The sequence below is a fragment of the Thunnus albacares genome, chromosome 14, assembly GCF_914725855.1.
Source record: "Thunnus albacares chromosome 14, fThuAlb1.1, whole genome shotgun sequence".
Classification (NCBI taxonomy): domain Eukaryota; kingdom Metazoa; phylum Chordata; class Actinopteri; order Scombriformes; family Scombridae; genus Thunnus; species Thunnus albacares.
Window position 1 is genome coordinate 12,922,938 of NC_058119.1, and position 21,240 is coordinate 12,944,177.

The following is a 21,240-nucleotide window of genomic DNA, read 5'->3' on the forward strand; positions in this document are numbered from 1 at the left end:
GGCTTGTTATTATAAAATGTCATGGCAGATCCATTTGAGGTGAACAAGAGCCTTTTTATGTCTAAGGACTGGAGCGATTTTGTGTATTCTTATTCATGATCATATAATTTATTTTTCATCCTACCAAATAAAGCTTCCAAAATCAAATCAGCAATGGTAAAGCATCAGTTTGTCCATGCTGTTTCAGACCGTCACAGTCCCCCCCCCCCCCCCCCCCCCCAGTATTGGTAAGCACTATCTGAGCCAGGCGACACTGGCGGAACCATAACCTTTCTGCTCAGGATGTAATGAGAACTCATGAGCGTCTAATCAGATCTGTGTGACCTTCCTCGAGCCCTAATCATGATGGCTGGCAGTGAACACACTGATAATGCACTTCACTCCCAGTTATCAACAGATCCACACTCCCCTGTGGAAAGGTGGCAGAGGAGGTACTGTGGCTGCTGAAAAAAATCAGTCTCAATTTAAGCTGTTGATCAAATAACAAGAAATGGAGGAAGTTTGTGTCTGAGCAGCTTGTCTATTAAAAGCTATGATGTCATGTTGCTTTGAGTCAGACATTTTTTTATCAGACTTCGGCTCATTCACTTCCATTTGAACCCCACTATTTTTTTTATATGGTAAGATTAGCACAATAACTCTTCAGATAATTTACTCTAAAACGATTTGACAGTATTATAAGAAAAGGTTTGCTGCAAAAACTACTGCAAATTTTACTTTCAGCTTTTTTTTTTCTGAGGAAGGTTTATTGCTACATAACTTCTCAGGTTTCTTGGCTCTGCTAGAAGAGTCAGCGAGTGCAGCAAACACACAAATAACCAACCTTTTATAATCTTCCTTATGAATCTGCCTCGCTTTTCGGCGGGTCTATGTTTGCAGTACTGCAACCATCACTTGAGTCTGCCAAGTAGACAGCATCATGCCATGAATATTCATGAACGAGCATGATGTTTTCCCCCTGCATCCTGTTTATGCCAATGACTAAGGCGGCAGAGAGAAGGGAGTCTGCATGTGCAGATGACTACGAGGCATTATATTTATAGAAGGCCCTGTGCTCTGCAGGTACAGGCCAAAGCAAATATTGTCTTGATGAAATTGAATTACAAAAGCAAAAAAGCAAACACGATGAGGGAGATGCATGATGACAGAGGGAACAAAACCTGGATTTTAAAACTCGGACATCTTGGGTGTGAACTGGAGAGACTGCAGAGTTTTTAGTACATCCGATTCAAGACCTACTTTTTAATAAAGATGTACGGATTTAGGTGTGTAATGCTTGATAGGAAACCATCTGTTGTCATGTGATTAAAATAAATAACCATCAAAGAAATTCATTTCAATCACTGAACACATTCCAAGAGGTGTTTTCAGTTTAATTTGAGCACGATTCAGATTTTAATCACGTTTTAATTTACGCACCATTGATCTTCATACAAGGTAAAATAAAGCATTTTGTGTTTCCTCTGATAATCCTCTAACAGTGAAATGAAAGGTTTGCCTCTAACATGCATTTTATATGTCTGTTTGTTCTTATTCAAAGGGTGCATTTTTGATGTGCAGTTTCGAACAGGAAGAGACAGAAAGTTCCAAGCGCTGGGACAGCCTGCGGGACATCCAGCCTTCGGGCGCAGCGTGGGTCAATGCGGAGTCACGCCGTGTGTTCATGTTCACTGCAAGAACGGAGGAACATGCGTAGACTCTGGCTCATCTGTGTAGTAAGTGAAAATAAATAACCATTTTCTGGATTTTTTATTTTTTTTTATTTTCTGGTGTTATGATTCCACTCATGAAATACACACACGGGCCTTATTGTTGAGCTGAATGCACCCGACTATGTTGCATTATAAAAATGTGTTGCATGTATTGTGACCACGCACTCATAACCTCTGGGAAATCAGTTACACAGTGCAAGTGCAGCGAAAGGAAATGACAGTGTTTACAAGCTTTTTCCCAGCGTCTGACCGTGTCTGTCTGCAGTTGCCAGTGCCCATTTGGATGGAAGGGAGCGCTCTGTTCTGAGACCGTGTCTGTGTGTGATGTGGAGCACAGTCCCCCTCCTCTGTGCGCCCACGGCTCCACCTGCATCCCTCTCCCGAATGGATATACCTGCCAGTGCCCCCTGGGGACAGTGGGACTCTACTGCGAGAAAGGTCACATAGTTGAACCCAAACTGTATCATTAAATGTTTTTTTTTCTTTATTTGATAAGACAAGACTTTCACTATTCAATTATTTAACTGCTATATTGTTTTCCCCGCTCAGCTGTGACCATCAGTGATCCATTCTTCAGTGGAAACCAGTCCTCCTGGATGTCATTCTCACCTATGAATATCAGACACAGGACTGTTGTGCAGCTGCAGTTCCAGCCTTTATCACCTGATGGCATCCTCGTCTACGCCGCACAGCATCTCGGTGCCAGAGCTGGTAGGACATTCAGTTCCATATCTGGAGGCAGCTATGTTTGAATAAATAAAATATTGTGTTCAGTGTGCAGAATGTCAATGTGTTGAAATGGAAGTACCAGTGTCACCATCATCTCTCCCTGTCCCGCCACCATGGTACATGTTATACAGAACAATCAAGTCACAAAATGTAACCCCGGTGGCTTTTTTGTTCAGACACAGTGACTCAAAAAAAAGTAGATGATGTGATGCAAAGTTGGAGCAGCTTTCAGAAATCTGTACATTCATTGGAAAATTATTCTTTAAATTGTATCTATTTCATGCTGAAAGGCATGAAACTGTACAGTAAGTTGTGCATTAATAGCACCAGTATGTCAGGTGAAGACTACGGTAATATGTCGACTTAAAATTATTTTGTAATTGATACTGGATCTGCGTTGACCTCATTAGCATAACTTAATGTAATGTGTGTTGTTTACAGGGATTATAGTAAACGTCAGGCAGTATTCTACTGACAGACATAAAAAATGATGCCAACATAAAGTAAAATTAAAGAGTCTGAGCATTCAAAGATAAATATGAGGGCTATCGAGATGAAAACACATTGTTTTGATCATCAAATTTAGATTTTTTTAAGAACATTTTCTCTAATCTTTGCTTAATCCTTGTAAAGCAGACAGTTTTACCTCTTTAGGCCTTTAACAGTTATTCAAATGAAACAATCTGAGAGCTTTAATGGAGAAAATCACAACTCACAGACATATTCAACCTGATTTTATTTCTTCAGGTTCTGCAGTAGGGATTTGTTCGTAATTGTCATTGCATTTACAATTTGTAAAAAAAAAAAAAAAAAAAAAAAAAAAAAAACAGTAACAAGAAGTAATGTTTTTTCTGATAATTCAGACCCTGCTGTCAACAGTTTTATACTTTCTACTGAAGAAATAAGGTGCGAACCAACCCTGTAAAAATACTTTTACTAATAAAATGCATTACTGCAATGCTGTTTTATTTTCTTCCTACAGGAGACTTCTTCTGCCTCTCCTTGACGTCTGGGTTTGTGCAGCTGCGATACAATCTGGGGGACGGCACCCATGTCCTGCAGTCTGCTGAGAGAGTAGACTCGCGCGGCGGGACCTGGCACACAGTGAAGGCCGGCCGTATTGGTCACAGAGGCTTCCTAAGTCTGGACAACAAGGAGGCCAGACAGAACGTGACTGAGGGGATGACCACCCTTGATGTTGCTACAGACATCTTTGTCGGGGGCGTGTCCACTCTGAGCTTAGTCTCCACAGACGCAACTGAAGGGGAGCCGGTGGGCTTCACTGGCGGCCTTAGAGAACTGATTCTCAACGGGAAAGAGTTTGAGTTAAATGAGAAGGGGGCTGTAAGCGGAGCAAACGTAGGGGATTGGGACGGAACTGCCTGCGGATACAAGGTGTGCCAAAAGGGAGGTCGCTGCAGGGCAACAGGAAGTGACTCATTCACATGTATATGTCCACCATCATGGACCGGCCCTGTGTGTAACCAGTCTGTAAACTGTGTGAGCAACATCTGCAAACACGGTTCCTTATGCGCTGCATCTAATGTGACATCATACAGCTGCATATGTCCCTTAGGATGGGGAGGGAGATACTGTGACACTGAAATACCCACAGATATTCTCAAGTTTGTGGGAAACTCATATGTGAAATACTGGGACCCAAGATACAACACGAGAAATTTGAAATACACACGGGTTTCTTTCAGCTTTCGCACGAGCACAAATGACAGTTTGATCACGTGGATGGGAAAGGCAGAACAGGAAGATGACGACTACCTCGCAGTTGGACTTGAGAGAGGCCACCTCAAAATTGCAGTCAATCTCGGAGAGAGACTTACCCTCCCGTTAATGTTCAGAAATCTGACACTATGCTGCAACATGTGGCATGACGTCACCATATCTTTTAACAGCACAATTATGCAGGTTTTCGTGAACAATAAGAGGATCCTTATTGAAGACGTGGACCCGTTCGAGCGATACGTAGCCCTAAACTATGGGGGGCAGCTTTACTTTGGAGGATTTGAACTGTACAGAAATGTATCGATAGTGACATCTGGGATTTTTTCAAAAGGTTTCGAAGGAAATCTCAGAAATGTTTATTTGTTTGAAGATACCAGGCCACTGCTGTTTCTTAAAAATAGTGAGGGCTTTAATGTTTATGAAGGCAATGAATAGTAGAAGAAAATGTAAATCATTTCAGCTGTAATACTTGAAAAGTTCCTTTGTGACTTGATCTAAAACTTATTAGTTGTGTTTTATGATGTCAAACTAGTCTTTGAGGTGTTTTAACACTTGGCAGTAGTTTTTTAAGGGAAAGTTCACTCTAAAACATATTTCACTAATTGTTTTTACACTGTATAGCTCAGTCAATTTGTGACTTTCTGAAGGATCACAGTGACAGTCGGAGCTGCATAAAATACAATCATTTGGATATAATATCTCAAACACAAAATCCCAAAGAGTCACTCACTAGTTCAATGTGAATGGACACATTTCACAAACATGTCATCTGACACAAATTCATGTCTCTGTGCTCTGATTGTCTGTTTTAGAAGATATTGACTTTACAGTCTAAAAATCATTAGAATAGTACAAAGTAAATCCAGTATTCAGAGGGTTTTATCTTTAATACATTTACTGTACAAAGAAATATGAGAAGTGTTTTTTTTATAATCAACAATAAAAAAAGATTAGCTTTATTACGAACTGTACATAAACACACAGTGCAAAGGCACACTTCATTTCTAATGTATATTACAAGCCAAAATATACATACCTCTTCAATAGAAAGTAAGTAAAATAAAATAAAATATTTAAGCAATTTAAAACAAACTCCGTTTGAAAAAAAAAACAAAGCTACTGTTTAGATCTCTGTCCTCAGTTAAAGGTGCAGTGTGTAAGATTTAGTGGCAGCGGAACAGACTTGGCATAAATGAAATATAATATTCATAAGTATGTTTTAATTAGTGTATAATCATCTGAAAATAAGAATCATTGTGTTTTCGTTACCTTAGAATGAGCCCTTTTTATTGACAGAGAGCAGGTTCTCTTCCACTGAGCCTGCCATGTTGCACCGCCATGTTTCTACAGTAGCCCAGAACGGACAAACCAAACACTGGCTCTAGAGAGGGCCTTTGGCGTTTTTCACAGCCACCGTTGGTTCTCCTACACACTTTGAAGGGGAGGGGTTGACGGGGGAAAGGGTATTCAGTTGGTTGCAATCTCCAACCTCACCACTAGATGCCACTAAAGCCTACACACTGGTCCTTTAAAAGTTTTATGTGTTACATTCATGCCAAATGTCTGAACTTAAAACTTTTCACCAAATGATCCACACTTGAGTTGTATGTTACCATGAGACTGAAAACATTAACTGATCATCTGTGGTCAGTGCAGCAGCTCAATATGAACACGATATATACAATAAAAAGGTTAAAAATTTGAAATTGAAAATGTTCCAATATTGAGTTGGTCTGAAGAGAACATAATGATCTTCATAATCCCACTGAAATGATAGCTCATTTTGGCTGCACTGTAAATAACATAAAATGGAACTTCTATGAGGGAAATGGCATATAAGCTGCAGATCGGTGAATAAAACAACAAAAAAAAACTCCACTAGCAACCCAAGTAGCTGAAGTGGTTTGAACCAGCCAAGTGATCAACAAGCTGAAAGTCTCTTTCTTAGAGCTCCGAACACTCTCTAGCAGGACTTGAAAAAAAAAAAAAAAAAAAAACATAATTATGAGTAACTGTCTTTTGAACTTCTCCGTCCATTCTCATAATCAGAGTCCCGTCGATGTCTGTGTCTGTCCTTGTGACGGCTGCTATAGTCGTCACTGTGGTGCCTCTCTTTCCTCTTCTCACCGTAGCGGTCGTCTGAGTGTCCGTGATGCCTACTCCTCTCTCTGTACTTGTCGTTGTGGCTGCGGTCGTGTTTTTTCTCCCGGTCGTGGTGTCTGCTCTTTTTCCCGTGATGGGAGTCTCTGTGGTGGCTGTGCCTCCCATGGTCTCTGTCCTCTGTGCTTCGTGGCCTCTCCCACGGGTCACTGTATCGCTCCTCTAGACGCTTGTTGACTTTGGCCAGGGAGGGAGGTCGGCCAGATGGTTCGGGGTAACTCTCGGGGTACTGTGACTCAGGTCCAGGAAGAGCATGTGAAGCGCTATCCTGAGCCCACGGTGTACCATGGTTCTGATCCTGGGGTTGTGTGGTGGAGAAAGTGTTAGGAGGAGGACCAGATGGGTAATTATAGCTGCCAGGTACCTGAGGCTGTTGCTGCTGCAGTGGGAAAGGTGCAGCGCTGTTGTATACTGGGAGAGCTGGTTCTGTTATTGAGTTATGTTGGAGCTGAGAGGCTTCTGGGTAACACACTGCTTGTGGTCCTTGGACTGTGGGAGGGTATACAGTCGGAGTTACCATAGCACCAGATTGAGACATGCCAGGATCTTCCTTCTCACTCAGGAATGATCGAATAGTTTGGTTTTGTTGCTCAGGTTTTTTCTCTGCCTGAGAAATCTGTAAAAATCCTTGGTGAAATGGTGTAACTGGATCATGTCTGCTGCTGCTCAACACAGGAACAGGTTTAGGACTCAAAGGAGCTGGGTGGCTGGTTTTATCCTTTTGTAGCACCATTGTTTTATCTTCATTCACACTGGAATAAGCAGAAGATTTTTTCAATATTCCACTTAAAGGGGGTTTTGACCTATTTGTGTTATCTGAAGCAGTCTGGGAATCTGCCTGCAACAAAGAATTCCCTTCAGTCGTTCCTTTTTCAGTTTCAGACAAAAGGCAGGAGTCACCTTTGTTTGCTGCAGCAGTGCTACTAGTTTCAGTCCCACTCGGAGCTGTTGACAAGCTTGCCAGGAATGCTTCAGTCGATACATCTGGAGGCTTATCTTTCAGAGAGACGGACGCGCTGTGTGGCGCCGCTGCAGCGTCTTTTCCTGATGGCTTGTTAGCAGCAGATGTATCAGTCTGGATGGAGAGCTCCGGTTCAGCTTTAACAGGTTTAGCTTCTTTCTTCTTAATGACAAAGCGCTCTCGTGGTGCAGCAGCTGTTGTACTTTTCGAGTTCCCACCAGTGGATGCTTCTGTTTTTGGAGCTGGTTGGGTTTTCTGGGTGTCATCTCCTGTTGTTGGAGGCTTTCCTCCGACATCTGGTGGAAGTGGTAATTCCCCACCCCAACCAACTAACACACCAGGAAGAAAGCGCAAAGGTTTTTGGGCTTCCTGACTGTTGGTCTCCTCTGATGCAGATGGTTCTTCAAAAGACTCTGTAATTGGCTCATCGACATCTTCAGTAGTGTTAAGTGGTTTGTCCTTCTCTTTTTTATGTGCAGCTGTCAAGGAAGTGAGGTAAAATTTCTCATCCTCCTCCTCCGTCGCTTGTGTATCTTTTGTGGAAACAGTGATTGGTGTGATTTCAGGAATACTCCTTGCAGTTTTGTTTATTTCCACAGGAAGGAAATCCCTTTTCGGTCTCTGGCGAATGATCAGTCCGAGGAGAAGGTTGGCACGGTTGTTTTCCAAACCTGTCAAATCATAAGATTTAAATTTGAAAGATCAGAAATGTTTAATTCACAGAGAGAAAGTAATTATAAAAGACGAGAGTTCAGGTTACCTGGCCCATCAAAGGGAACAAGCTGGTGTGGTACTTTTTCAGTGGCACCTAAGGGAATGAGATACATGTCCTTCACTTGTTTCAAGTTGTTGGACACCACCCCAAAACGCCTACGACTGCTGAAGTAGGCATATAGAAGAGTGTAAGAGATCTCATCTTCCTCTGTCTCAGGGGCGAAGCGAATCAGGCACACCTCCTTTAATAAAAGAAAAAGCATAGTGTCAGTAAAAATGGTTCTCTATGGAGAAGAGTTTTAATAGTTATAGTAAAAAATCATATATAATTATAGATGAAAGCATTTAATATCTGAATTCTACATTACAATTACATTGCATTACAGATGCCTATCATGATATAGCACACTTTCTGTGAATTCAATGAATAAATAGTTTCTAGTCTGTGCCCACAAAGAGTGTGCACATGGTATGTGTGTGGAGGAGCAGCCCCGCCCTTGCTGAACCACAGAGCACAGAGGTGAGTAGCGTGATCATAAATGACGTAGAAATGCAGTAGAAACTCTAGCACTAAGCTAAAATGAAAGGAGTGCACATAAATTAGGTAAATAACAAGTAAATATAGTCTCTACTGCATCATTTATGGTTGTGTTAGTTAACATCTGCTCTCTGTTCCACCTCGGGAGGGGCTCAGCGGAGTAGAGGAGAGACAGTAAGCAGTGGAGAGTTGAAGACGACTACACTGGTTATGTTACTGTAAGTCCAAATGATGAAAATATTGCCGTAAAGAGAGTAACTTGCGATACAACGAAAACAATAGAGCATAATATGAAACAATAGATGTTTTTGTGTCGTCACACGATATAGAGACGGATGACAAATTGAAGGAAAAACCTGAATAAATGACTGAAGAAACATAACAAATGCAGATGCTTCCACACAGGTGAACTGCATGGTACAATTAAGCTATTAACATCCAATCATGCTCTGTGGCTTGTATAAAAATGCTGAGCAGGTCCAGTTGATTCTGATATTGTATCAAGATGGCAAGAGGATAATATCTAAGTGACATTGAAAGAGGGTTCATTGTTGGGGCACAGATGGAAGGAGCTGCAGTCATAAAGACTGTTCAACTGGCTGTTGTGTTTCAATGCGAACAGTGACTAAATTCACATCTGTATTTAGATCTATGGGAAAGACATCAGTAAATAGGGAAATTGTGGTTGACAGCACACATTTGATAAATGTAATGCTCATGCATTAGTGCGATATGTAGGGAAAAACAGAAGAGCAACTCTTCTCGACCCCTAAAGTGAGGGGATCTGGTGGTTCTATTATGCTGTGAGGGGCATTTTGCTGGCATGGTTTGGGTCCACTTGTCCCCTTAGAGGGAAGGGTCACTGCAAATCAATACAAAAATGCTCTGAGTCATCACCTTTATCCTATGATGAAACATTTCTATCCTGATGGGAGTGGTCTCTTCCAGGATGACAATGCCCCCCATCCATAGGGCGCGAGGGGTCACTGAATGGTTTGATGAGTATGAAAATGATGTGAATCATATGCTATGACCTTCACAGTCACCAGATCTGAACCCAATTGAACTCTCCACCACCATCATCAAAACACCAAATGAGGGAATATCTTTTGGAACAATGGTGCTCATCCCTCCAGTAGAGTTCAGAGACTTGTAGAATCAATGCCAAGGTGCTCTGAAGCTGTTCTGGTGGCACGTGGTGGCCCAACACCTTACTAAGACACTTTATGTTGGCGTTTCCTTTAATTTGTCACCCGTCTGTATATCGTCATATCGCACAGTCCTAATTACAGTTGGGTGGATAATCCCTTTAAAAAGAAAGCTGCCAAAAACTCACTTTAGTTCCAGTTGCACGGATCTTCTCCAAGTAGTCCCACACTGTCTGTGGACTTATCCTCCCGCCAACTTGAATGCTGTCTGGAAGGTCCTATTGAAAAATTGAAAACAAACTTTACTTACTTACATACTTATGATGTACAATACTTTGCAGCAGCTGTTCAAACTCTAAACTTGTTCAATTGTGTCCACCTTACCTGAGTCAAGTTGTCCAGAATGCCTGATACAGGGAAAGCTTTGGTCACAAGCTTTGCCACAGCGTGCATATGAATGAAACCTCGCCATAGGGACTTCAAGTTGGAAAGGAAAGCAGCCTCTTCATCTCTTCCGGCTTTATGATCCGATCTGTGACGATTATAGCAGCAATGAAACATCTGTCCAAAAATAAGTGGCACACAAGAACCATACAAAGTGTCAGAAATGACCGCTTACCTTCCGTCGTAGCCTGACTGAGCACTCCGGAAGCTCTCCTCTAAAACGGTGAGGTGCAGATCGTCGTCGATTGCAGGTGGATTTGTGCTCTTTGTCTCGTCAGCTTTGGTGGACTGCCTCCTAACCACTGTAGTAGCAACTTTGACCACTTTGGTTGGTGATTCTTCCACAGGGGGTGCCATACGACCTTATAGGGATATTTTTAAAAAACGCAGCAAGTCGGTAACTGAAGGTAATGACATGGCATTAAAGAGGAGCTTAGTGACTGAGATCAGGTTTATACCTGTGCAGATTTTGCAGTGTAGGTCAAATAAGTGAGATTTGTGTTGGTTGGTAGTGTCTTTCTCTGTCTTGGTACTCTCTTCTTTCTTCTCTGGGGTTTTTGGAGGTTCTGCTGAGACTTCTGTCGCTTTGGGGGGAGGCTCAAGCTGGAAAAAGGGGGGAAAAAAAGAAATTCAATTAGACACCTCATCCTCCTTTACTTTTTTGTAGAAATATAATGCAGTGTTCATGTTTAGTCTTACCTCTGCAGGCTCAGGTGCTTTCACTGGTTCTTGGCTCTCAATTTCAATTTCCCCTTTGTGTGTGATCTTAGTGATCGGCCGTCTCTCTGCCTCTCTTTGCTCTTTTTCAATCATTTCAATAGTCTGTAACATGAAAAACAAAATTTGTTTTTTTGAGGGCCACTAAAATGTTTCCATTTCAAAATAGAGGCATCCATTTTAACAAAAATATCAACGACAGGAAAGATATTAAAGTAAAATAATTCATTTTTTTGTTTACAAAGAACTTAAAAAGGGCAAGTAACTTGATCTTAACTTTCACTTCAGAATTATTGGGCCTCATTCACAAACAGTGCGTATGAACATTTTACTCACAAATCTGGGATTGATCAATATTTTCTCACCTGAATTTAGAACTGCCTCAGACCATGTGCATGCAAAAATGATGAAACCTAGCTGTCTTAGAAAATGTAAACACAGACCTTTTAACTAAATGCATAGCATATTAAAACCGCAAATGCATTAAATAACCATGAAATTGATGCCCTTTCATCCTCATCAATTATTGTCATAATTCAAATATTCAACTATAAAAACTGAGTGCCCCAGTCCTAGCTTACAATGGAGTATATGAGAATGTCCATATTGAAATGTAACAGTTTTGGTTTTCATCGTTTTTACTGAGTTGGCCTTAAATGATCAGCTACTCCCACCAATTGGATCATCAATGCTGACATCATCCAGTGATGATGATCTTGTCCTCCTCATGACAAAAGAAGAGAGCATTATATCTGTTCAATCCACACCAACTCCGATCTGCGTTCAGTGTCTCTGTCCACAGAAGCAGCCGTCGGTCAGGTGCAGCTCTTGGGGAGCTGAGAGGACAGCGGCCAGACAAACTGCCTTCACCAGGCTGACTGACAGAAGAATGAGCTGTCGCTGACTTGTGTTTCTGTCACAAATTCATATCACTGCCAGTGTGATTAGTTTTGATGCAAATATTTGCAGGTGAGTATTTTGCATTTCTGTGTCGTTTATTCGTCACACCCCCGGTGTAAAGGCCTTTAAGATGGCATATCTAGCCTTGCTGGAAGATATTACAGCCCCTGCCTTCAGGAGAGAGCGCATCTTCAGAGACCGACACAAGTTTGAAGGGAGTGACAAATGGCTTATCAGCCGTTTCCAACTGCTGAGACAAGTTTTGTTGCAGCTGCCCTGGAGCAGCATCTAAGTCATCAGACACACCGCTCTTACCTTCTTAGGTTCAAGTCCACTATCCGTTTTCTGGCTACAGGGACATTTCAGAGGGAAACAGCAGATCAGGGTGGGATTTCACAACCTTCTCTGAGCTGTGCCAACCCATCATAAGGCTAATGCCCAACCATGTTAAATTCCCTTATGATGAACAATATCAAGAGTAGTGTGGAGAGGGGGTTCCATGGCACTGCTGGAATGCCAAACACTACTGGAGCAATAGACTGCACCCACAAGCGCATCAAAGCTACCAACTCCATCCAATTTATGAACCGTAAAAATTACCATTCCATCAACGTGCAGGTAATCTGTGATGCTGACTGCCCCATACTCAACGCTGTGGCCCAATAGCCAGGAGGTACCCATGACTCCTTCATTTTACACAACAGCACAGAAGGAATGTGTTTGGAGGCAGGAGCTGTGAGAAACGATGTGATGGCTTGTTGGTGAGCATCTTTTATGTAGGCTATTAAATCTAAACACTCTATTCTCTTTATGTTAAAATATTTTATATTGTTTAGGCGAATGTGACTATGGCCTAAAAACATGGCCGATGACCCCATTTGCCAATCCCTTAACCCCTCAAGAGGTGCCATGTGCAGGCCCCCCACACGCGCTGTAATAGAGCGCACCTTTGGGCTGCCCATGGGCCGTCAGATGTGTTTGGACACAGCTGGGGCAAGCTCCTTTATACCCCAGAGAAGGTGTACAGGATCATTCTGGCATGCTGTGTCCTTCACAACATTGCAATGGCTCATGGCGTTCCCCTACCACCTGGATGAGAGCCGCAACTAGACTGCAGGCCACATGACGCACAACCAAATGTGGGATCTCCCCGCAGGGCTCCAGTTCAGGCTCACCATGACTTAATGCAGCATCTCTAATGACGGTAAGTTAAAATGCCTAATTTTAAAATGGCAAACTGAGTAATACTGTTACGAAATAACTGGCTTTTCCATGTTGGACACAAACACGTAGGATACCATACTGTATCTTGAGGATATCTACATTTTTCTGAAGCAGATGAAACACACAACACTTCAAAATATGCACTTATTTATAAGTGAGGACATCCAATAATTGTTCCAATGTTTCATGATGTCTTTCATGCCTGACGTTACGGCATCCACGAGAGCCTGCTGGTTGTGGACAGCTGGTAGTCAGGACGCTGGCATGCCGACGAGATTCCTGAGGCATGCTTTGGGAAGTGGACTGTGTGGCTGGCAGCTGGGAGTGAGATGTTGACGGCACGTCATCCTACACTCCAGCATCATCTGGGACTACAATTCAAATTTGAAGTTTTGTTTGCATTGCTGTTTTTATTTGAATAAAATGGAAATGTTATCCTGATAGCGTTGTACTTGCTATTTACAAAAACAGTCAATTGCAAATATCTTATTTTATTTATGAAATAAATAACCTCTGGGTGAAAGTCTGTGCTGCATGTCATCACTTTCACCCTCATTTCTTGGAAGTATCCCACTTATGGATGTCTGTCCAATAATTACAGTGAGTCTCATCTCGGGCTGACAGATCAGGTGGTCCTTGTCCTCCGCCTGTTTGCTTCTTTTCTTCTGGTTTATTATTCTTTTTTTCGCATCAACTTTAATGTCAAACCATTTCTTTTTTACCTGAGCCACAGTGCATATCTCAGGGGACACAACATTCACCACCTCGGTTATTGCAGCCTAAACCGCATTGTTGTTGTTTTTTTTATCATCATCACTCTCAAGGAAACAATTTAGAAAAGTGTACCTTTTCTGGCTTCCATCTCAGACACTATTGTTTAAATTTCTTCAGTCGTAAAATTCTTCTGCTTTTTTGCTTTGGGAGCCATGCTTCTCTTTAACAACAACTTCACCACTTCCTCTATGATACACCAAGCAAATGTATTTCCTTATATCGAGAAATGGGGGTGTAGCAGTATGCTGATTGCAAATTGCGGGCGAGCACCTGTCGACGTGTCTTGAATCTGACGGTAATTTCGCATGGACTCTTATTTTGCGCGCAAAGTAAGAACATTTCTACGCACATATTAGTGAATGAGGCCCATTGTGAGCTATTGTCGTGAATTTATGAAACAGAATTGGAAGAAAACTACAGAAATGATTTGAACATTACTCACATGTCGGTTCTCTCTTTGTCGCCAGGCAGCCAGCTCCTTTGAGGCCAGTTCCTCAGGACTCATTCGGATTAGATTAGCAGGAGATATCTCCCCCTTGAGAACCCTCTTAAACAGGACCTAAACAATACAATTAAAATAAATAAAGGCAAAACAAGTGTGAGTACTTTGTATTGAATTTGAAATGCAACACTGAGAAACTGATTTTGCATGGAAATAGTACAAAACTGTACTTACATTATTTTTAGTATCTTTGAGGTTAAACATTAAGCTTCTATACTTGTTCTTGTATTTGTTTTCAGTGTCTTTATACAAGTGAAAAAGCTCTCTCTCAGTCTTCTTGGCAACTTCAGAGGCCCTCTCCACTGAGACATTCAAATCAGACTCCTTCAACCTAAAAAAGTAGAAAACATCACATATTTGGTATGCTTGGGTAATTATTTGTAAAGCTTTAAAATAAAAAGGCAAATGTACATTTTAGCATTCAAACAATGTTAAATCATTCTTACCTCTGAATAAGGATTTCTTTGAGAGATTCACGCACACTCCGCCTGATTTCTTCCACAGATGCAGGTTTCTTTGAAGCTGAAGATGGAGTCTTACTTCTTGTCTCTAGTTTCATGTGAACACCTGAGAAGACAATATGTACTGAGATTCAGTATTGAGTTTCAATGCAGAGTTATTCCATGACACACACACACACATGTGACATATATGGTTGAGATGTTTGAATTTTCTGCTGTTTTATAATCTCTAACAAAAAGGACATTGGTATTTTTTATTATTCTGAATTGAACAAAGAATGTGAACAAATCAAGTTGCAGGTGGGGTTCATCACAACTAAAACAGAACAACAGAACTGACACAACATAGATTACAGCTATTTTAAGAGACCCTACAGACACACTCCCTTATTTATTTATGTTTTTTAATTATGTCCAACAGTATTTCAAAGTCCGAAAATGTCCTCCTCACTCTCTGTTGCCATTTTCTGTGAACTGTGTTATATTTCAAAATATCAACAGTGTCAAGGTTTTGGGGAGGTTATGACAAAATCAGACTGTGTCAAGTTTCAAACCTGTCACCAACAAATGATTACACTGGTTTCAGAAATGTGGTTTATGTTCTTCTTTTCCAATGATGTGCAGATACACTGTATAATTAACTGTAGTCTTGAGGCATGTTTGATGAGGAAATTTGTCATATGTCTTATCTGAACTGCCGCTATAAAAAGGTCTTCAAAAGTTTCCAATTTAAGTAACAGACACCTATAGCAACCTTATGTATACTCTTAAAAAATAAAACAATTTTTAGTCATATTTTGTGATTGTCTTCATTCTGATTTTGTTTAACATATCGTAGCAACATTGAACCATGAAACCAGTATACTCAGTCTGGCCATTAAGCCACCTCAGGGTATTAGAAAAAAACAAAAATATGAATTATGTGATTATTTACATTTAAAACCCTTACAAAAAATACCTGTTTTATGAGCTGCTTCTTTCAGGTCCATGGACTGCCTTCTATCAGATTCCTATTTTAGGAAAGAAATTAAAAAAGGCCCAATTATTAATACTGCCACATATTTAGAAAGCATATTATAAACAAAAATGATAACATGAAAATATTACATATGAAACATCAATACCTCACTGCCAAAGTTAAAAAAAACAACCCAGAATGAGATCTTTAGAAAACAAGTGAGTTTTACGTGAGAACATAAGCTTAGTGAGTACACCATGTTAACCACACACCATTGTGTAAGCCTTGTGTGCGGGCAGAGCAAAAAGCAAAAAACACAACAAACCCTTATGTACTGGTAACACTGGCTATGATAAATATCAGAGGATGAATTAGCTGGGGGAAACAAATAACAACATATCCTTTATGAATAAAAGATTTACATTTATTTAATACACAATCAAACAGCTTTATTAAAAAAAAAAAAAAAATGACATGACTTACCTTTCTTACTGGTCTGACCCCCCCTGATGTGAGTGTCTGGGGGGGTCCTGGCTTGGGCTTGGGCTTGGGTGGCAGCTTATGATCCTGTACTTCAGTCTTTATTTCTGGCTTGGCTGCGCTCTGGGCCTCGGGCTCCACTTTCTTGCTTTCCTCCTCACAGCACTTCAAGCACACGTACATCTGGTCCTCCTCCTCCATTTCACGTACTTTCGTCAGGTCGAGGCCAACGCAGTCACCGTGGAACCAGTCGTCACAGCGACCGCAGCCTACCATGAACCTAAAAAGAGCCGTTCCATTGTAAAAAGGTGTGTTTGCAAATGATCGTTGTGAGCACCTGAGTGCACTCTGCCATAGAACCAAAACTGAGAGCAATATTTAAATTCCTTTTTTGTTTATTCAAACAGCTGCTTGTTTTAACCAGACAACAGAGCATTTGACTGTAACGCAGTCCCATGGTCTTTGTTTAATAAAAAGAGATTTCCTCCTCCGTTGTGTAAATGCTGTGGCTCACTGGCTTTCACTTCCCCTTCATCGTCATTATCATCATTAGAGCTGCAATTCACTGATTAGTTGATAAACAGAAAATTAATCTGTTTAGTATTCTGATGCTTAATTTATCGTTTATGTAATTTTTCAAGCACAAAATGCAAAACGTTGCACGGTTATTGCTTCTTAAATGTGACACTTTTACGTGTCTTACATGAAAATCTTTAGGTTTTGAAGTGTTCGTCACATCAACAAAGCAATTTGAAGAATTCACCTTATGATCTAGGATATTGTAATGGGTATTTTTCAGTTTCCTGATGTTTTACAGACAAAATGATTAACCCTTTAATCAGGGAAGTAACCTGCAGATTAACTGATAATGAAAATCATTTTTAGTTTCAGCTTTAATCACATCTTTTGTCTTAATTCTTAAAACCGCTCAAATATTCGATGCTGCCATGAGAAAATGTAACTCAGTGTTGTTCAGTTTTGTTACAAACAGAAAAAAAAAAACAGCTGTCAAATTAAATATCTTTTTCTGTCAAGTTAAACCTAAAATATACAGTAATTGAGGCTGAATAATTAAACTGCCTAGACTAGAGCTCTGATATTGTACTTCTGTATATTTAGGTGAAGTGCAACACTTACATGTTGTTATGGTGTTTCTTGCACAGACCACAGCAGTTGTTTCCATCCCATACAGTCTCACTGTTAGCAGGTTGCTCATCAGCACTTTCCCTCTTCACAACAGGGGCATTATCCGGAATAAACAGCTGCGGCTCGTCCACAGAGATGCTTCTTGCGTTTTTACTTTTTTGTCTTTGAAGGATCTTTTCTGGCTTTTTCATTTTAGCCTTTTCCTGCCCTCCTTCTTCAGGTGTTTTTAAAGAATGGCCTGGACGGCCGTGTGTCGGCTGAGCGGTCTCAACTTTGGCGCTGTTGTGAGAATGAGCAGGTTTGGTTGGACCCTGCTGATCATTAACACGGTTGACAGCTGATGGGATCTTCTTGCCTGTGGGACTGGGGGTACTTGGCAACTTTGGCTTCACTTTAAGATCTCCTGTGCCTTGTATCTTTTGCACTTTAGTAGCAGGCTCACTTTGTGTGTTATCTCCAGGCCTTTTTAAAGGTGCAATGCTTTTCTTTTCCTTCAGAGATTTAATTTTGTGCAGATCTCCTCTTTGGATAACTTTGGATGGCATATTTTGGGAAACTTTAGATCCCTTAATCGCGTTGCTTGGTTTACATGAAACCAAGCTCTTGTTCTTATTAGAAGTCAGTCCTTGTTTAGACTTAAGCAGATTTTTGTCCACAGTCTGTTGCTTTTCCTTAACATCCATCTCATTACTAACAGTAGTTCCATTGTTCTCATTGTTTTGTGGTTGTTTGATGCCATCTTTTTCTTTATTGGCTGGATTGTGCTTTTCAGACACACTCTGACTGTCAAGTGTTGTCTCTTGCGTGCAGCCGCTCCCCGTTACAGTCCCGTTGGCTGTCTGCACGTCATTAGGATTCACATACGGGCCCAGCCCAAGAGGTGCATCATCAGCAGAGCTCTTCTCACTTACATCCGTCTCTGCCGCATTCTCCGGTACAGGATTCTGAACGCTGACAGTATCATCAGGCAACACGGCATATCCAATGTCCCCACCGTACGTCAAACCATCCTCAAAGCTTACATCAATATTTTGTGTGTAAGAGGGTCCTGGAAGTAACTCGATCTTAAATCCTCCAATTGTAACAGTCAATCGTCTTAATACAACTGAAGGCTTTAGCCATAATCCACCATCAAGATCATTAACATTGATACGCCCTCCCAGATTTAATTCTTTCTTCAGCTGGGCGCCTTTAACTCCTTTCTCGATCAGAAAAGACCTCTGTAGCCTGTTGGCTGGTTTCCTTCCTGGTCGTCCTCTGGTCATGATGTTGGCGGGTGTGTTAGCAGGTTGTGGACCGCCACTATTTTCTGTTTTAACAAGAGGAAGCAAAACATAGAAAAATGTGTCACTTCATATCTAATTTAAAAAGGCCTCATATGGTGGAAATCGAGATCTAGATGAGCACAGGCTTACCTAATTCTAAATTACAAGGACGTTTCTTCGGCCTGCCGATAGGCCGCTTGACTTTTGTGGTCTCTGCAACTGTCAGTTCACTGCTGAGGCCTGTGGATGCTGAACCGTCATCAAGACCTGCCACGACAAAAACAAATAAATGAAGTTTATCTTTTAATGTATCAGTGTAAGGGCCAAATTATCAACTCAAAAACATTCTTCAACAGCAATAGTCAATTACAACGGTTGACAAGTAATTTGACTGACACTGGCACATAAAAAACTCATTAAAAAAACAAAAATCAACAAACTAATTATTAGAATAGAATTTCCCTCAGCTGTTTCATCCTTCAGCAATACAAAATATATTGACCAAGAACCAGTGTCATGATTTTTTAAAAACATAAATGCTCAAGTAAAACAAACACTGTTTAAATTTTGTAATATCTAACTGTGGTTTTATTTCTTTACAATGAAATTAAAATAGTTGTGTACATACAGGCATTTATAACAAGGTCAGGATTTTGCCTGCATATCTAAATCTAAGGAGACCTAGGTGACCTACATGGTTTTCTTTTTCAACCACCTAAAAAGTAAAATTGAAAACTGAGCACAAACATCACAGAAAACCATCACTGCTGAAGAATGAATGAGCCATTTCACGCCCAACACTAGCTGTATATGCTTTTTATACCAGTTCATTATGAACAGCTTTTTATAATAAAGTCTTACATGATAGAATATGTTACTTTGCTTTTGAATTTAGTCCTGATTTGAAACCACATGTGTGTTATTTTTACACACTGCTGTCTGCAGACATACCTGTTGAGCTAGCAATTGGAAAAGTGGAGTCCTCATTGTCCAGCAGATTGAATTGAGCGCTTGCACATCCAAACATGGGATCTTTGTCACTGAGCATGTTCTTCAGTGAATCTTCCAGTCCGAGTCCTGGCCCAAACTCATTACTGGCTTCACATTCCAAGTTCTGGCCTATTATCAGGGAGTCATCCAACTGGTCACTGGGTATTAAATGGTTAAAGGTGTCCACAATATCCATGAATGCTGCTGCCTTCCTGTATGGAAACAACACAGGCAGAATCAGAATCACAACAATCTTTACTGGCCGAGTATGTTTACGCATACAAGGAATGTGACTCCGGTTTAGTTTCTCTTAGTGTATTCGAACACAGCACAACACAACAATCCTCAGAAAGATAAACAAGAAATGTTTATAAACAGGTGAAACTACTGAGCGTGACTGCATGAGAAGCAGGCTCTAATAACCTTTTTTTTTTTTAATGCTTCAAGACTACAAGCTACTATGTACCATCATCCCAGCAGCACAGAGTGCACTCCACTGGGCTCAGGGGACCACTGTGTGCTTCAATTGTATCTGAGGCAAAACTACTGTTCAAGAAACAGTGTGAACTACAGTGAAGCATACAGTATTAATAATGTTACAGCGTTAATTAAGTTACAACAAGTGTCTGTGTATCATCTGTAGAGGATAGCTGTCACATTAGATTAAATATCTGTGCATTAAGTATATGTTACAGTTGTTAAACATAGCTTGACTTAAAGCTAAAAACTTCTCTTCTGGGCTTCCCGCATCAGCTCCATATGCTAAATGGTTTACTGACCTCCTGCAACGTTAAAACAACGTTGACAGCATCTCAGTTTGAACAATTTCCGTCAGACAACAAGGTTTAGTAGAAATTTGAGCACTGCCAAACATCTGTTTTTATAAGTGCTAGTGAATTCTTTTTTTTTTTGCCAACTTCATGTTAAATGACCCGCAGTGTAACATTTGCTGATCAAATAAGTTGCACAACCTGAAACAGGCCAGAAGTGAATAGTGCATAAACACAACCTACACTATGTTAGTTTAGTCTAGTACAGGTCACTTGACGGCACAATTTAATATCACCTTATATTACTTCATGTCCATATAGAAGCGACCAGTTTCTGCTGGTGCCAGAGAGTTGTTTGCTGGTTAGCTTGCTAACGTTGCACGGCTAACAACAACACGCTCATATGTTAGCAGGCTAACGGTAACTTGTGGAGGAAGTTACCACCCAAGGCAACTCTACACCTAAACAGACTACGTTAGCTCTGTTTCTATATATACACAACAAATACGTGTGCCAGAAACGCTGAAATATGTTGCATAAAATGCGTTAAATATGAAGTCAAGACAGCTCGGTGTTAAATCTGTCAGCCAGGCTGGCTAGCTCGCGTTAGCACAGGCCTTAGATACCAAGTTTGCTTGTAGCCTGGTTGCTGCTAGTTAGATGATCACGCCCACATGCATATGCTCTAACTTTTGCTGTATGGATATTTACGAGCTTTCATATGTATACGTCTCTTACCTCTTTCTCACTGCAACGCTGTATCCAGTTCATGTAAGGTTACATACTAGCACAGCAGCTCCCAGTAACTTCCCCTAACTCTGCCGTCATTCGCCCCGCTGCTGCAAAGCCCCTGACAGGCAGCGCTGCTTGTCACGTGGCTAGTGTTTATAGGTAGCACAGCAACTGA

General features: G+C 40.9%; 2 protein-coding genes across 3 annotated transcripts in view; one reads left to right on the top strand and one right to left on the bottom strand.

The window, feature by feature from the left end:
• Window positions 1-6,156, top strand: part of eys (eyes shut homolog) — a 171,832-nt gene extending 165,676 nt beyond the window's left edge. For both annotated transcript variants that reach the window (XM_044372008.1, XM_044372009.1), the window contains 4 exons: window positions 1,541-1,715; window positions 1,978-2,150; window positions 2,262-2,423; window positions 3,424-6,156. In XM_044372008.1, the coding sequence (XP_044227943.1) occupies window positions 1,541-1,715; window positions 1,978-2,150; window positions 2,262-2,423; window positions 3,424-4,616 (1,703 nt within the window). In that variant the 3' untranslated portion in view covers window positions 4,617-6,156. The remainder of the gene's footprint in view (window positions 1-1,540; window positions 1,716-1,977; window positions 2,151-2,261; window positions 2,424-3,423) is intronic.
• Window positions 6,126-21,208, bottom strand: phf3 (PHD finger protein 3). Its single transcript, XM_044372010.1, has 16 exons — window positions 21,072-21,208; window positions 19,525-19,775; window positions 18,724-18,840; window positions 17,300-18,617; window positions 16,166-16,442; window positions 15,683-15,734; window positions 14,710-14,830; window positions 14,438-14,594; window positions 14,204-14,320; window positions 10,846-10,968; window positions 10,605-10,749; window positions 10,322-10,508; window positions 10,087-10,234; window positions 9,891-9,980; window positions 8,063-8,258; window positions 6,126-7,973 (listed from the first exon to the last, which is right to left on the bottom strand). Exons 2-16 carry the CDS (start codon window positions 19,757-19,759, stop codon window positions 6,184-6,186), a joined length of 5,073 nt encoding a protein of 1,690 aa, XP_044227945.1. The 5' UTR covers window positions 19,760-19,775; window positions 21,072-21,208; the 3' UTR covers window positions 6,126-6,183.
• Window positions 21,209-21,240: the final 32 nt, after the last annotated feature.

Coding starts and splice junctions, on each gene's coding strand:
- phf3 (XM_044372010.1), bottom strand. CDS start 19,759: ATGGATATTGTGGACACCTTTAACCATTTAATACCCAGTGACCAGTTG. Junction 16,443..17,299: donor AAGAAACACCATAACAACAT/GTAAGTGTTGCA, acceptor GGCTCTTTTTAG/GTTCATGGTAGGCTGCGGTC. Junction 9,981..10,086: donor TTCTGGACAACTTGACTCAG/GTAAGGTGGACA, acceptor ATTTTTCAATAG/GACCTTCCAGACAGCATTCA.